This window comes from Polypterus senegalus, chromosome 10 (assembly GCF_016835505.1).
Source record: "Polypterus senegalus isolate Bchr_013 chromosome 10, ASM1683550v1, whole genome shotgun sequence".
Lineage (NCBI taxonomy): Eukaryota > Metazoa > Chordata > Cladistia > Polypteriformes > Polypteridae > Polypterus > Polypterus senegalus.
The window spans coordinates 85,589,171-85,604,598 of NC_053163.1; the positions used below are offsets into that span (position 1 = coordinate 85,589,171).

General features: G+C 38.2%; 1 protein-coding gene across 1 annotated transcript in view; it reads right to left on the reverse strand.

Moving 5' to 3' along the window:
- Positions 1–1,298: 1,298 nt before the first annotated feature.
- vimr2 (vimentin-related 2) overlaps positions 1,299–15,428 on the reverse strand; it is a 90,019-nt gene continuing 75,889 nt past the window's right edge. The window contains exons 9-10 of the mRNA XM_039766061.1: positions 13,200–13,324; positions 1,299–2,761 (exon numbers count right to left, since the gene is read on the reverse strand). Coding sequence (XP_039621995.1) covers positions 2,719–2,761; positions 13,200–13,324 — 168 coding nt within the window. The 3' untranslated portion in view covers positions 1,299–2,718. The remainder of the gene's footprint in view (positions 2,762–13,199; positions 13,325–15,428) is intronic.

A 15,428-nucleotide genomic window follows, 5' to 3' on the forward strand; every position in this document is an offset into this window, starting at 1 on the left:
TGAGACAAATTTTTCTTTGTGACATGGTTCAATATTGTGCTGGAACTATCCATCCATCCATCCATTATCCAACCCACTATACACACACACACCTAGCACACACTAGGGACAATTTAGAATCACCAAGGTGTCACCTAACCTGAATGTCTTTGGACTGTGGGAGGAAACCGGAGCACCCGGAGGAAACCCACACCGCACACAAGGGGAGAACATGCAAACTCCAAGCAAGGAGGACCTGGGAAGTGAACCCAGGTCTCCTAACTGCAAGGCAGCAGCATTACCACTGCGCCACCGTGCCGCCCTGTGCTGGGAGTAGCCATTAGAAAATGAGTAAATTCTGGCCATAGAGGCTGTGGTATTCAAGCAATGATTGATCGGTATAACTGGGCCCAAACTGCGCCAAGGAAACATTCCCTGCACCATTATACCAACACCACCAGCCTGGGCTGTTGATACAGTGCAAGTTGGGTCCTATGGATTCATGCTGTTGGCACACAATTCTGAAACTACCATCTGTGACCCACAGAAGAAATCAAAATATTTTACACCCCGACTAGTTTTTTTAAGTCTTCAACTGTCCAGTTTTGATAAGCCTGTGCCGACTACAGCCTCAGATTTCTGTTCTTGGCAGACAGGAGTGGATCCCAATGTGGTCTTCTGCTGTTGCAGCCCATTCACCTCAAGGTCTGCCATGTTGTGTATTCTGAGATAGTTTTCTGTTCACCACAGTTAAACAGAGTGGTTATCTGAGTTTCTGTAGTCTTTCTGTAAGCGTGAACCAATCTGGCCATTCTCCTCTGACCTCTGTCATCAACAAGGCTTTTCCAAATGCAGATCTGACACTTACTGGATGTTTTTGTTTTTCACACCATTGTGAGTAAACTATTGTGTGTCAGAATCCCATGAGATCAGCAGTTACAGAACACCTCAAACCAGCCTCTCTGGCACCATCTATCATACCGCGGTCAAAATCACTAAGGTCATATATTTTCCCCATTCTGGTGTTTGGTGTGAACATTAACTGAAGCTCCTGACCAGCATCTGAATGATTTCATCCTTTGCGCTGCTACTATATGATTGGCTGATTATATAATTGCATATGCAGGTGTAAAGGTGTTCCTAAAGATTTGTCCAGTGAGTGTATTTGAATCCCAGAGTGCAGTTTCAGTTAATGAGTTACCATATACTGTAAGTGTCAGGTAAATAAAAAATGTTATGCAATGAGATAAAGTTCTCCTCCAATAAAGAAATGACTGATAAATACAAAAAAAGAAGTGTACTATGCAAGAAATATTTATTCTGGTTTTAACTGGAGACAGTTATAGTCTACAGCAATGTTAATATATTTCAAATGGACGTCTTAAGTTTTCAAAGCTCTCCATTTGCTCAGAGCTCTTTAGCAGTTTAAGTACATCAGCTCCAATGGACATGCATGTGAGAAAACATTGTAATGTATCACAGGAAACAGTGTCACAACTTAGAGATGCATAGTGTGGAGGAATGCATCAATCTAACATAGCAAAAATGAAACTAAAAATAACAGTGAACAAAGTATAATAAAGAACAGTATGTACCACATTACAAATAAGAAAACACAAAGTGAGCAAGAAGATCACCTACGGAAAATAGATAAGTGCAGTCTAACTTTGACATGATGAATTCAATTTAAATCAGCAATATACAGTAAAAGTTAAATAAAATACTATGCATGGGAAAGCAGAAGTTCTGGCTTTGGACAGGGAAGGAAATAATGAGCACAAAAATATTGAATGAGAATACAGGAGACTAAAATAACAGACTAAAAAAGTTTATAAAGTAATAGGCCAGGAGGAGAGGGAACTACTAGGCCACAAGCAGGAGAATGAAATAAGAGGTCAGTTAATAAGAGGCCTGGACAGTGACATGAAATACAAATGCACAATAATACATAACAATATTATGAAACGATGATGGAGGGTGAAACATTGGGTGTGGGGATCCAGCCATGTCCAGGATTGGTTCCTACCTTGTTTCCAGTGCTGCTAGGGTAGACAAAGAGCCCCCCTTGATAATGAATACAATTAAGAAGGATTCAGAATGTCAGTAACACTGAGCCACTTCATCAATCCAGCAGGGCTACCTAGAGATATCATAGTTCCTCCATAAATATGGAGTTCATCACTGTAGCAATCGTTTACAGCGATCATGACATTTTAAAGATGGGACTTTTCCCTCACTCGTCATACATTCAGTGATTGGATTTGTGACCACCTACTAAATCTGGTGCCCTCCAAGCAAGAGTAAATTTCAGCAGAAAATATCATGTCCTATATTGAATAGCTGGATCACTGTTCCCCATGGTATGTTAAGCCTTATCATGTCCAAAAGACATTACAAAGCTGAGATTCCCTTATAGGAACAGGAACAGAACAGCACAGCTTAACAGAAGAAGCATGTCAGTTCACTGTGAAGTAACAGGGAAGTGAAGTAATGATGGCAGGGTTACTTGTAGATGTGTGAAATTAAAGGTTGATTTCAGAGGAGTTTAACAAAATGATGGGTGCAAAACAATTAACCAGAAAGCTATGTAGAGATCTGATGCAGAAAATTATAACACTGTTCACATAATACAGGCACATAGTTGACTGCCTTACACTTTAAGCACAAAAGAAATCAAACACTAGCTTCTTACACAACTTCAAAGCACTTATGTTTCTGTTACAAAATCTTTTAAAATCATTACATATAACAAAGACGTTCCTCCTCTTGACTGACCAAACCCCTGTAGAAAGAAAAAGAAGGAAAAGAAAAAAAAGCATGAATGAGGTTGATTTGTTCAAAACCAAGACCTTGTTAAGCTAAGCTGGACAGGGTGCTGAAATCAGCTGCAGTGCGATTAACAAAAGGCCAGGGCCAGTTGATGACAGCTAGTCATTACCATTAAACCTTACTCAACACATTCAAGGATTTTTTTTATGGTCTGCCTTAAAACAAATCTCACTATTCTGCCTTATATGATTATTTTCTTTTTAGTCACTTGAGAGCGCAAACCAAAAGTCAGCAACAATGCTTTTCTTAACATTGTCATTACCGTTTAACCACGATAGCCTATTGGACCAGACAGGAGGAATGTGTAACATAAAGAATGATAGTTTAGCCTTGAACTCCCAGTGCACACCACTCACATATCTAGCCACCTAGGGGACTGTCGTTTTTACATTTCCACTTCTTAGCAGAAGCAGGTACAATAGTTGCTTTGCTGCAAATAAAGGACACAGAAAAACAAAAAAAGCCCAAGTTGTACTCGATCCTGATCCCGGCTTTGATGCTTTTTCTATTTCTTGGATGAGAAGCCATATACTTCATTTAAAGCCTCTTAATCCTTATAACACCGGAAATTCAAAAGTTATTCAGTTACCTTCAATATGCTGGCCTCAGGAAAAACAGATTAGAAGCTGTAACAACAAATCTTGAGGAGAACTCAACAGAAAGTATGTGGAATAAGCCATTATAAACATGATAATAGTGAGAAGTCAAGCAAAATGACACCTTTTACTGGCTAACTAAAAAGATTACAATATGCAAGCTTTCAAGGCAACTCAGGCTTCTTTTTCAGGCACCCTGAAAATTAAACAAATTAAACTAATTTACATATATTTGGCAGTATGGGAAAAAAGACCCATGCAGATAAATGGAGAACATGCAGTCTCCAAAGTGACAATGACAGAATTTGGGATTCAGCCCAGGACATGAGTTCCATGAAGTTACAGCACCATCACTGTATCAGAGAGTAAATAGACAAGGAAAGACCTACAAAGAAACATTATATGTCTGTGTGTCATTTCCCCAATAATTTGCATTCAAACAGAAAGTGAAAAAATACAAATACAAAGAGTATGTTCCGCACCTTAAGAAACACAACTAGACAAGAACCTATTGCTAAATGCATAATGGTAAAAGAAACAGAAGTATTTTATTATAAGTTTCCTGCAGCTAACTAAAACATCAAAAGAGAAAGCGAAAGCTATGAGCTCCAGTGAATGACTAAAGAGTTCTACACCTTCGAGAAGAAGGCACTGCTTCAAGATGTAGGATGTGTCACAGACGGCTGGGGTTCTTACCCGGCCGGAACGCCTAGCAGGTCCGGAAGGTGGCAGTAAAAGCTTCTGGATCAGGAAGACACAACCGCCCTGGAGCAGGAGAGGACCACGGGAGAGGAGGGGAGACTCTCCATCTCGTTGGGACCTGTGGCCACCTTAAGCCTCCTAGAACCTAGGAGAACATTACTTCCGCCACACTTGGCAAGATGGTGGAGGAACCTGCCAGGGACGCCCGGAGTGCTTCCGGGGCAAAGGGCAGCACTTCCGCTACACCAGGAAGTGCTGCCGGAAGATTGTCATCAGGCACCTGGAGCACACCCGGGCAGGAATAAAAGGCACCCCCTCCCAGCAATCTGAGAGCTAGAGTCGGGAGAGGGAGCAGGACAAATCTCCCAGGAGGAGATCGGCGGCCAAGGACTGAGAGAAAGAAGGATTATTGGGTGATTATTGCCGTATGCATTGTGTGGTGTTTCGGGACTGTATTTATTTATGTTAAATAAACGTGTGACTTTTATAAAGATGTGGTTTCCAACTGGTGGTGTCCGGCAAGTCTCACAGATTCTTCTCATACTTTCTAGTCAACTCCCTCTGGATCTTAACTGGCAACATCATTTCCATGAAGCAAGTTGCTGAGCCAACAGACGGCACAGAGATTAAGACTTTATGGCATCTTCTTTACCCTGCTCCGAAGCACAGGTCTAAGCCTAGGTCACGTTCACCTCCACAGAATGACCTGGGGCCTCATGTATAAACGGTGCTTACGCACAAAAATGTTGTGTAAGAATGTTTCCACGTTCAAAACCTAAACTTGGCGTAAAGCCACACACATTTCCACAGTAGCTCATACCCTGTTGTACGCAAGTTCTCTGCTCAGTTTTGCAGACTGGCGGCACCCAGCGTCAAAGCAGTGCTACTATCCCTGTGTAGTTACCCTTTCTTTTTTTAGATCCACATCCCTGACGTGGCTTTATAAATACACTGAAATTAACCGCATATTGTTTATTAGTTTAATGCATCTGATTGTAATTAACCTGTAACAATATAATGGTCCACAGAATGGTCAAACTATTCTAAAGACAATAGCTGTTTTAGCGTTGTTATTCTCACAGCACCTTCTTCTTCTTCTTTCAGCTGCTCCCATTAGGTGTTGCCCCAGAGGATCACCTTTTTCCATATTACTCTCACTGCACCACTCAGAGTATTTATATCACTGTATCTGAGTGGGGAATCACAGCTGCACAGCAGCTGATCAGAAAAAGAATTACAGAAGTATACAGCATCAAGAACACGCTGCCTCAGCCATGCTGCCTATTGAACTGCTCTCATACAGCAAATGCTTCAGAGCCTTTCCTGTACTGACCTCGCAGTTCAGAAACAGTTTCATCCCAAGAACTATAAATGCACTCCATCAGTCCATCAAGTGCTCCTTGTAGAATGCTTTGTACTTATAAGTACAATTACCTCACTGTAAACTTGCACTACAGTTATAATATTGCACAACCTGAGCCACTTTAGAAAGCGTGTATTAACATATGATGACGTTATCATTTTTAAAATGAAATGCAGCAAAATATGTTTATTATATTATACAGATAAAACTTTAACTTCATTTAAATAATCTATATTGTTAATAATTAAACATGTGAGGACTTGGTGCCACAGTGCTAGAGAGTTGCTGGCGCTCCGTTCACGGATTGTTCCTACCTCGCGCTGTATTCTTGCTGGTGGGGGCGCAACACTGAAAGGACAGATGGATAGAATAATTTAACATGTCCTAGGATGATATTTCAATGTTACTTAAAAGTTTTGAAGAATCTCCTTTCTAAGCTTACAGATGGCTTAACGTCTATTACAGAGCTGATTGTGTGGTGATCGGTTACGTGGGGAAAGAAAAGTAAGGACAGGAATTGGGGGTTAGTACGTTTGAAAGAGACAGTACTGCTACAATAAAGTATTTCATCGAAGGTCGCGCATGGCGCAGCAAGCATCTTGCGTGAGACATGAACAATCACTGCGCCACCGTGTTCCTATGTTTAATAACATTCTTTAACTCGTATCATCATGAAAATGATATCAAGTATACATCTCAGTATTTTAATTATTCAGAGAGCTGTAATATTACGAATGTAATGGATTCTGTGTCCTGTCGGAGGAAGAGAAAGCCTGGAAGCACGTAGTGATTCACACACATAGAGCACATAGAAGATCAAATACAAAACAAAGGATTTAACGTGCTACTTTAGTTACGATGGGATTTGAGAAACTAGTAAATTAAATGATTTTAAGATGAAGTTCATGATGTTCTACTTTAATGACAAAATAAACTACGTGATTAAAGTGGAAATTTAGGGATTAAAGTTGACATTTCGTTCTTTTTACCACACTGTGTGCCTTTTTTTTTCTCTGTACCCTAATAAGCTTTCATATGACACTCAGACGGTGGGCTATAACTCGACTTTGATATGTGACAACTTCTTTTTTATTTTGGGCACTGTGTGACTTTGTGAACTTGAGCTTTCGAGTTTCTCCAACATTCTATGTCACTCGACCAACTTCATTTTGTTGTTTATACCACTGTTTAAACCAACAAATAGTACATTTTTCCTTGCCTCCACTTGGTATTCACTGAAAGTTTCCCTCGTGCTTTTGTCATTGTCTTGTCACAGAAGGCAGAGCTTAAGGGCTATATATATTGATTTGCATATTCAAAGAGGTGTAATTCTGGGAGGACTGATTGTGCAGGGTTCTCTGATGAAGTTTACAAGGTTTGGTTTCAGCCCAATAGCAAACATTTAGCTTATTTATGCAACTATTAAAATGGAAATGTGCCTTGTCGCTGCACATGATGATGGCATCTTGATGAACAGTTGCAGTATGTTCCTGCACAACTCTACGGCTCTCCCAGTATCTCTCAATGACTTCCTGCCTACCATCATTTTGTATGGATGGAAAATAAGGTCCTTATACAAAATCCTCTTCAAAGAAGTGTTGGAAATGTCTAAGGGCAGAAGCATGTTTGCGTGCTGAACATCTAGGAGACTTACAGCTTGGATGTTTTTAGGCATTCGTATAGTGCAAAGACGGCCTGGAGATTTTCTGTTCAATGTTGTATCTGTCTGTCTAAATTTTCCCACCCACTGAAGAATTGTTTTCCAATTTGGAACGTCACCATTAGGAGAAGTGGTGAAGTGCATTCAGAAGGTGTGTTGCATAGTGATGATGGATTTGTTGTTTTTGAAGAACGCTTCAACAGGGAAAGCACGGTGTGCACCGGACCAAGGCATGTTGTCGACTGAAAACTACAATGGATGGCTTATGAAAGGACCCCACACCAACCCACTCGGCTGCCTCTACCTCACGCAATGACCTTGAGAAATGTGGTACTTCATTTTGGCTCACCCTGTACTTAACCATAGCCACCAACACATATTACAATATAAAGCAACTCATGCAGTGCATAATAACTTAATAATTTAATAACTAATTACAGACTCAGGTATAAATGTAAACAACTTAAATGGTTATCTCTGGTAGTCAGATTCAGATTCGGTACAGCCATGTCATTGGAAGACAGTTAAAATGGCTTTACTTAATATTAGAGCTTTAACTATTAAGATGCTTTATTTAAATAATTTTTATTACTGATTGGAAAAGAGATCTCTTTATTGTGAGGGCAACATGGCCTAGCATTGATGGAGCTGCTGTGCTAATTCAAACAGCCACTTCACAATTTTATTTTATTCATTCTGTTCTCCAAGGGAAAAAAGGTGACAGCTTGGAGAATTCAATTCAATTAGCTTGTGAATACAATGATACAAGCTTTGTCATCTAGCTGTTATTATTGAAGAAGTAACACCTGTTCTTATGTTAACCAAAATATAATACCTCTTTTGCCAATGCATTTTCAGATTTACAAGTTCATAATAGCAGGTGATTTCAATTTTCATATAGAAAATCAATGTGACCCCAAAGCAAGTAAGTTCATGAATCTTTTGATGTTACCCAATTGATACACACATGTGGACATGTGTTAAACTTATTAATGTCCAAAAGAATTAACACTGATGTGATCTAAGACATCGTCATTTTGATCACTTCTCCATTTCCTTTGACATAACAATATCTGCAACTAGAACGAAATGGAGTATAGTGTTAAGAGACAGCGTTTTGAAGCAATTGCTGCTTCCACTTTACCTAGTATTATTTACAGTCAGCTGGAAGTATGCTCTTATTTTAATACAGCCAGAATTGTTTACAGTGAGGTAGACAATTTTCATGCTTGGTTGAAGGCCACAGCTGACACAGTAGCACCAGAATAACTCGTCAAAAAATCAATATGTATTACAGTTCTGTGGAAAACCCAAGCTGTTTGTAAGCTAAAAAGAGATTGTCGTAAGGCTGAGTAGAAAGAGAGAAAAACTAAATTAAAAGTATGAAAGACGGTCATATTTATTTAACATTCCAAGAGTCATGGTAGGCAATCCAAAACTGCTATTCCCAACTATTGACCAGCTGTTGAACCCAGCACCACCTATGGAGTGGATAAATAAAGCGTTCGTGATGAGGTGTGAACCTTTTGCAGTATTTTTCACAGAAAAAATAAACAATATCAAATCTAATGTAAAATGGACCTCTATTTTAGGCAGGCAGTATGAAGTAGTGTTTAAGGCTTTGGACTTTAAACTCTGAGGTTGTGGGTTCAAATCCTGCTACTGACACTGTGTGATCACGAGCAAGTCACTTGACCTGTCTCTGCTCTAACTGGAAATAGTCAACTGTTCAGTATCCTCTGGCATCTTACCAAATTCGTTACCATCTGAGGCAGTAAACACATCTGCTGAAAAAAATAACCTTGAATAGTCTGTTATGAACATATTTTGACTTCTTTCCATTATACTATTTTTTATGTATAATTGTAGAGAAAATGTTTTTTCAAAGACAGACAATTTTTTTCTATAGATACCAGTCAAATTTTGTATCCAATCATAGCACAAAATGTGACATCTTTTTCTTTGATAAAGTAAACAAACAAAAAGAAAAGAGGCTCCTACTATGAAAAAACTGAAAAACAAAAAGAAGCATATTAAAAAATAGAATTTAAAAAAGCACATTCAATGGGCTGATTAGTAGTCTTTCTGAAAATACAAAGCAAATCAGTTTATATTTGTATAGTGCACTTCACTGTGTGCAGGTTCAGACCACTGTAACAAGTTCATAAGTAAAATGTAATTGCAAACTTTACAAATTATTAAATGATAATATCAGTATTTTTCAAATAGATATTTCTTCACAAACATGCTATATAGGCATTTGCCCTGTAAAACTGTTCCAAAGTTAATCACTTTCTATAAATTTAAAAGCATATCTTCCCAGCACTGGTGCTTTACATTGCAGTTTATGGGGCCTGTAGGAAAAACATGCCAGATACATCCATTTTTCAAGCCAAGACAGTTGTCGAGTATTGATCCATGTCTTGTGATTACATATGTACTGTAAAATAGTTTTGAACAAAAAAAAATATATATTATGAGATTCGCTCTATTTTAAAAAGACTAGGGGGCTTTGCCCCCTGCTCGTGTCGCTTGCCAACCCCCAGGCCTGCGCTACACGCTAGCCTGTTTGTGGTTCAGCCGCTCGCGTATGGGGATGTAGATGTACAATTTAAACAGATTTTTATTTTCATGGGAATTGTTACATATGCATAATAGAACTAACTATTTTACATTACTGCAAGTAATTAATCATATCAAAAAATAGTAAAACATAATAATTTGAAATTAAATTATGTTTCATGTTGCATTAGAGTTATTCGTTGAGTAATACTACTTTGTTTGGCTTTGAAATTAACACGCAAATACTTTTTAAACTTACACTTTTACTGTAAAACTTCAGTAAAAACAATTTTTTGAATTCAATTTTCATCAATATAGCATTGAATTTTGATTCTGTGTTGGGACTTTCATTGTGACAACACAACATATAACTACCTGTGATTGAATTTTGTTTCTTTCTCTCTATTATATAAAACGTCTTTTTGCAAAGCTATTCTAATGGGAAACTGTTAACGTTTAATACAAATGGCATATCAAAGATCTCCTTTGTTGTCTAATGTTATCTGCAGAAGATTTACTACATTACCTTTCTTGGATACAACCTTCTTTCTACAGTAATTCATGCGGTGGAAGACCAGATGGTGTTAATTGTTGCAAGTATTCTTCGGGATATTGTAAGTTGATGTTTTCATGTTCCGCATATTCACCACCAACTGTTTCAGCATAGTCTATTGATACACATTTAACCAATCTGCCATGTAAACGATCAACATATTTGGTGTTAATTCATTTGACTTCATCGTTTCTCGGCGCTAGGATTGCCCGTGTACTCATTTTTTCTGTTGATAACCCTTCGTGATGAAATTCTTCAATAAGATTTGGACATAATACATCTTCTTTAATTGGGAACTTAAAGTGAGGAAAATTTTAGAATTTATAAGAGTTGAGAGAACAGGAATTGTGTCTGACAAATGCATCTACATGAATGAGAGGTGAGAGTACTGTGTGCATTGCTGAATATGGAAAATGAGTATTTCCAGATCCCTTTTGTTGTCACAAACGTGTATCCGAACAACAGACGGTGTGGATTAATACTCGACAGCTGTCTTGTCTTGAAAAATGGATGAATTTGGTAAGTTTTTAAGTTTTTCCTCTATGGCCCATGCCCTCCATTTTAAAGTGCCAGGAAGGGCAAGATAGTTTTTAACATTTATAGAAAGCACTTAACTTTAGAACACACTTTTATGGCAAATGCATATATACCATGAAAAATATCAAATATATCCTTAAAGATACAGATCTGTTTAAATGCACAGTTAAACAAAGCAGTTCCAAACTGACTAACGTAAATGGAACCTAGCAATATCCATTAAGCATTATCATTAAAAGGGCGGCACGGTGGCGCAGTGGTAGCGCTGCTGCCTCGCAGTTAGGAGACCCGGGTTCGCTTCCCGGGTCCTCCCTGCGTGGAGTTTGCATGTTCTCCCGTGTCTGCGTGGGTTTCCTCCGGGCGCTCAGTTTCCTCCCACAATCCAAAGACATGCAGGTTAGGTGGATTGGCGATTCTAAATTGGCCCTAGTGTGTGCTTGGTGTGTTTGTGTGTGTCCTGCGGTGGGTTGGCACCCTGCCCAGGATTGGTTCCTGCCTTGTACCCTGTGTTGGCTGGGATTGGATCCAGCAGACCCCCGTGACCCTGTATTCGGATTCAGCGGGTTAGAAAATGGATGGATGGATGGATTATCATTAAACTATGGCCAGCTGACAATGGAGGAGTGGAAAACAAAAACTCCAGTCAGGAGTTTCTAATAGTTGCAAATGTTGCATTAGCTATCAAGATCAATGTGGTTAATAATAATAATAAATTAGTACATGTACAGTTGAATGAACAGTTATAATCTCCTCCAATACTTCACACATTGTAAAACATTTTAACTCTGCACAATTTTCCGTGGAAAATGTAAATTGGCAACAAAAGGTATAGAAGACCACCCTGCCAACATCAGCAAAGATCAAAGAAGCAATAAAGCCCCTTGAGGTGCCGAAAATCTGGTATATTCAAAAGGTATCCTTTCTATGAGACCAGAAAGAAGAGAAGTGAAAGCAGCTGTTTTAAGTGGAGTCTGTAAACATTTCCTGGACATACTAACTGAACATCAAGAAAGTAATATGTTTGTTCTAGACTGAAATCAATATCTGGGTCAATGTAAAATGCAAGTCATGCACTACTTTCTCATTTAATTTGTCTTTAGTTTATAGAATTCTAAGATGCGCTGATGAGGAGTACTAAAACCTAGGAAAAATAGATGCTGTCTACCAATTCTATCTTGCAAAAACAAAACAAAACAAAATCCCACAGAGTTGTGTGCTATACCTGAGTGAATACATTTAGCTGAAGACTTTTAAGAAAATAAATACCCACTTCAAAAAAGTCTTGGAAAGCCCAATAATGGCTCACACATGGCCTAAATTCAGGTTCTCTGGACCCACTGCAGTTTGATTATAAAATTAAGAGGTTCACAAAAGAGGTCATGATTATGGACATGCAAATTGCCCTTGTAAATCAGACTTAGCACATATGCTTTCAGCACAAGTGTTCTGTCCAAAGTGATCTTAAAAGGTAAAGCTATAGGTCTGTTTAACTAGCTAATCTTTATCACCAAAACCAAGGTACAGCTGAAAAGAACTAGCAAAAAAAATAATCTCAACATGATTTTAAACACCAGAGTTTATTAAAGCTACTGCCTCAGTCCCAGACTATTAATTTTTACCCAAGACTATACTACCAAATGCAACAACTTTTACTGTATCACGTTTGCAGATGACATAACACTGATGGGGCTAATTATCAGGAATGATGAAACTGCAAACAGAAATAAGATGATGGTTCTGATGAAACTGAATAGCAATAACAACTTAAACTTTCATAAATAAACAATTTTTACTGAACAGTGGTGGTGAAACCGGAGCTTGAAAAAAAAAATAGTCAAGATATGTTAGCACCATGCATTCTGGGTAGTTTGCACATAGCAAAGATTCTCCTGGATTGTGTCAATTGGGTGTTTATCAAGCTCAGCTAACTAAGCAGCGATTTAAGAACACAATGGAGAGATTGTCTATCCCCCTTCTCTAATTTGGCCAGAAAGAATCTGGGAATCCCTTAGAAAGAAATGAAATGTGTCACTATGCTGAGGGAGATCTGGTCCAGTCATTGCTGCCACAAGCCTTATTGCAGAAAGCAGATGAAAAATAACATGTACACTAAGAAAATCAAAATGTGAATTTTCCAAAAGCAGCATACACTGTCTAGGGCAGAGGACTGAAACCTGTTGCTAGGCACTGATTGTTTCCAAGGCAACCACCTTCTTTCATTTGTAACTCTTTAAACTTTAAGTATGAGGCAGATGCATCAATTTCACCTCTTGCTGGACAGTGTTACATGAAAAACAGTAATAATCTAAAAATATATATTTTTTTACCCACACAAGGCAGAAAATCGTCACACCCTGCAAGTATTGTAGCGTTGGTCACTGTTGTGAAAACACAAAAAGTTATGCCCAGTTAATGTACCTGTAGGCAGCAATCTCCACGTCCAAAGCCATCTTCTCATTCAGCAGTTGCCCATTGTCCTCCAGTTGCCCTCTTATCTCTTGTTGGAGAACACTCTTACTCTCCTTCAGCTCAGAAATATTGCCCTAAAGAACAATAAAAATGGTTGAACAAAGAGTGCTTAAAATAGACATATGTATTGAAAGAAAATGGAGTAAACAAAAAAAGAAGAAAAAAAAAACACAGCCTAACCCTAGTGCAATAGCACAAGAAAACAATCACAATTATTTACTGCTCGGAGTATAGCAATCTGTTTGTGAAACTGTTCTTCCTAGTCGATGGGAGCTAAAGATCATCTTCACAGTAATAAGTGCAAGGATACCACCCCTCAAGATGATACAAGGTGGCAAGTTAAACTATAGATATTTATATAGTGACATTTATGAAAAATACACCACACAAGCAGAGAGAGAAGACAAACGACCGGCTAAAAGTCCAAGCTCTGAGGCAGCAATGTTAGAAACCGCACCACCACACAGCCTGTCATAAGACATTATCTTAAAGACACACCACTTACCTGATGGAGCTGATTATGGCAGGTTCAAACTTTCATTTTTAGTGGTTGCAATGCAGCTACAAGTCTTTTAGAATATCATTACTCAGACTTAACAAGTTATAGGTTGCATCACATGTATGGTGGCTGATGCATATTTCCCAGTATTGTGTCAGCCAGAACCTTTAACATACTCTTGACTATTTATTACAAAAAAAAACCTAATTTACTTAATTGCATAATGCCATATCTCTAGCTCAAAGATCATAAAATAATACAACACTATTGAGCAACAAGAACAGAGAACACATATCAAAACCTGAGACATTGGCCATAATCGGTGTAGAATGAAAGATATTATTGAGACACCAGCAGAGTAAATGAAGTGCACAGACAGACAACGGCTAACATTAGATTCCAACAATCTGCCATTAAGCTGATATTCTCTGCTTAGTTGAGTGAACTAACTTTCTATAAGTCTAAAATATTTGAAAATAGAAAAAGCAGCCACTTCGATTCTTCCCCTTATGTCAGTTTTGTATAGCAAGAGGCAGCTACGTTTGCACTCACACCCAATTATTAGTATAATTTAGGGTGAGAAGTCAGCCATAATGGCATCAATCACAAACAGCCATGCTGAAAGACAAGAAATGGGAAAAGTTGATAACAAGCATTACTAAAAACTTTTCATCTCCCTTGCTGTATTGGATTTCAAGCACTTGTAAAGCTGCCGTTTCTTTTCCTGTAATGTTGGCCTTTTATTTAGCTCTGGCATATCTTTCTCTCACCTCAAAACAGACTCTCCACTGTCACTTATACTAACATGTGTACACTAAAACAGTTTAATGTTAATTTAAAAGAACTATTTTACGACATTCTTTATGAGCCCCTTCTGCAAATCTTATCACCTTAAAGGCAGAGAAAGTGTGATTGTACTTTATGTCATGTTATTGATTAGATGATTAAACAAAGAAACTTCTCAATTACTTCCATCTTTTCCACTACTGGTATTTTTGGTGCCTGGCCGCCTCATGTTTTTGTTGTTTGAAATTACAATTGACACATAGAGCATTTTCTGTATTTTAATAAAATTCAACGTGTAATGCTTTGAACAGCCGTAAGATTTATACTTGATAACATATTGTGCCCCTTGGCCTTTAGCAAACATCCACATCTCTAGTGAAGTCATTCAAGGAATGTAAATGTGCTTAAGAGGTGGAGATTTAGACAGATGTTATTATGAATGCCTAATGTTGTCAAAGAATTTATTATTGGACCTTTATTTATTTTATTTTTTTTAACCATAATGGACCCGTACCTGTGTGAATGTTATAGACTTCTTTCTGCTAAAAGGACAGATGAACAAAGTGATTTATTTGCAGGCTTTAAAGGACTGAAAAAGGCTTTAGGAAATTAATGAACTCTAATGGAACAAGTATACTTGATTCATTCCAAATGTATCCTGTATTCTTTATTATCAGCAAAAAAAGGGAGAGTGGATTGTATTACATTGCACCCATCTGCTCAGGGGACCACAGCCTTCTTCAGTTTTTCAAATTGCAGGGGTAGACAATCTCACAAAAAAAGTGCTTTATGGAAGGTTAATTTGTCAATAATTCATTGTCTGGCCGAGCCTTCGCTAAGTACTTACATGATCTCTAGACTCTGCAGTGCCTTTTTGGAAAGATAGAAAGTAA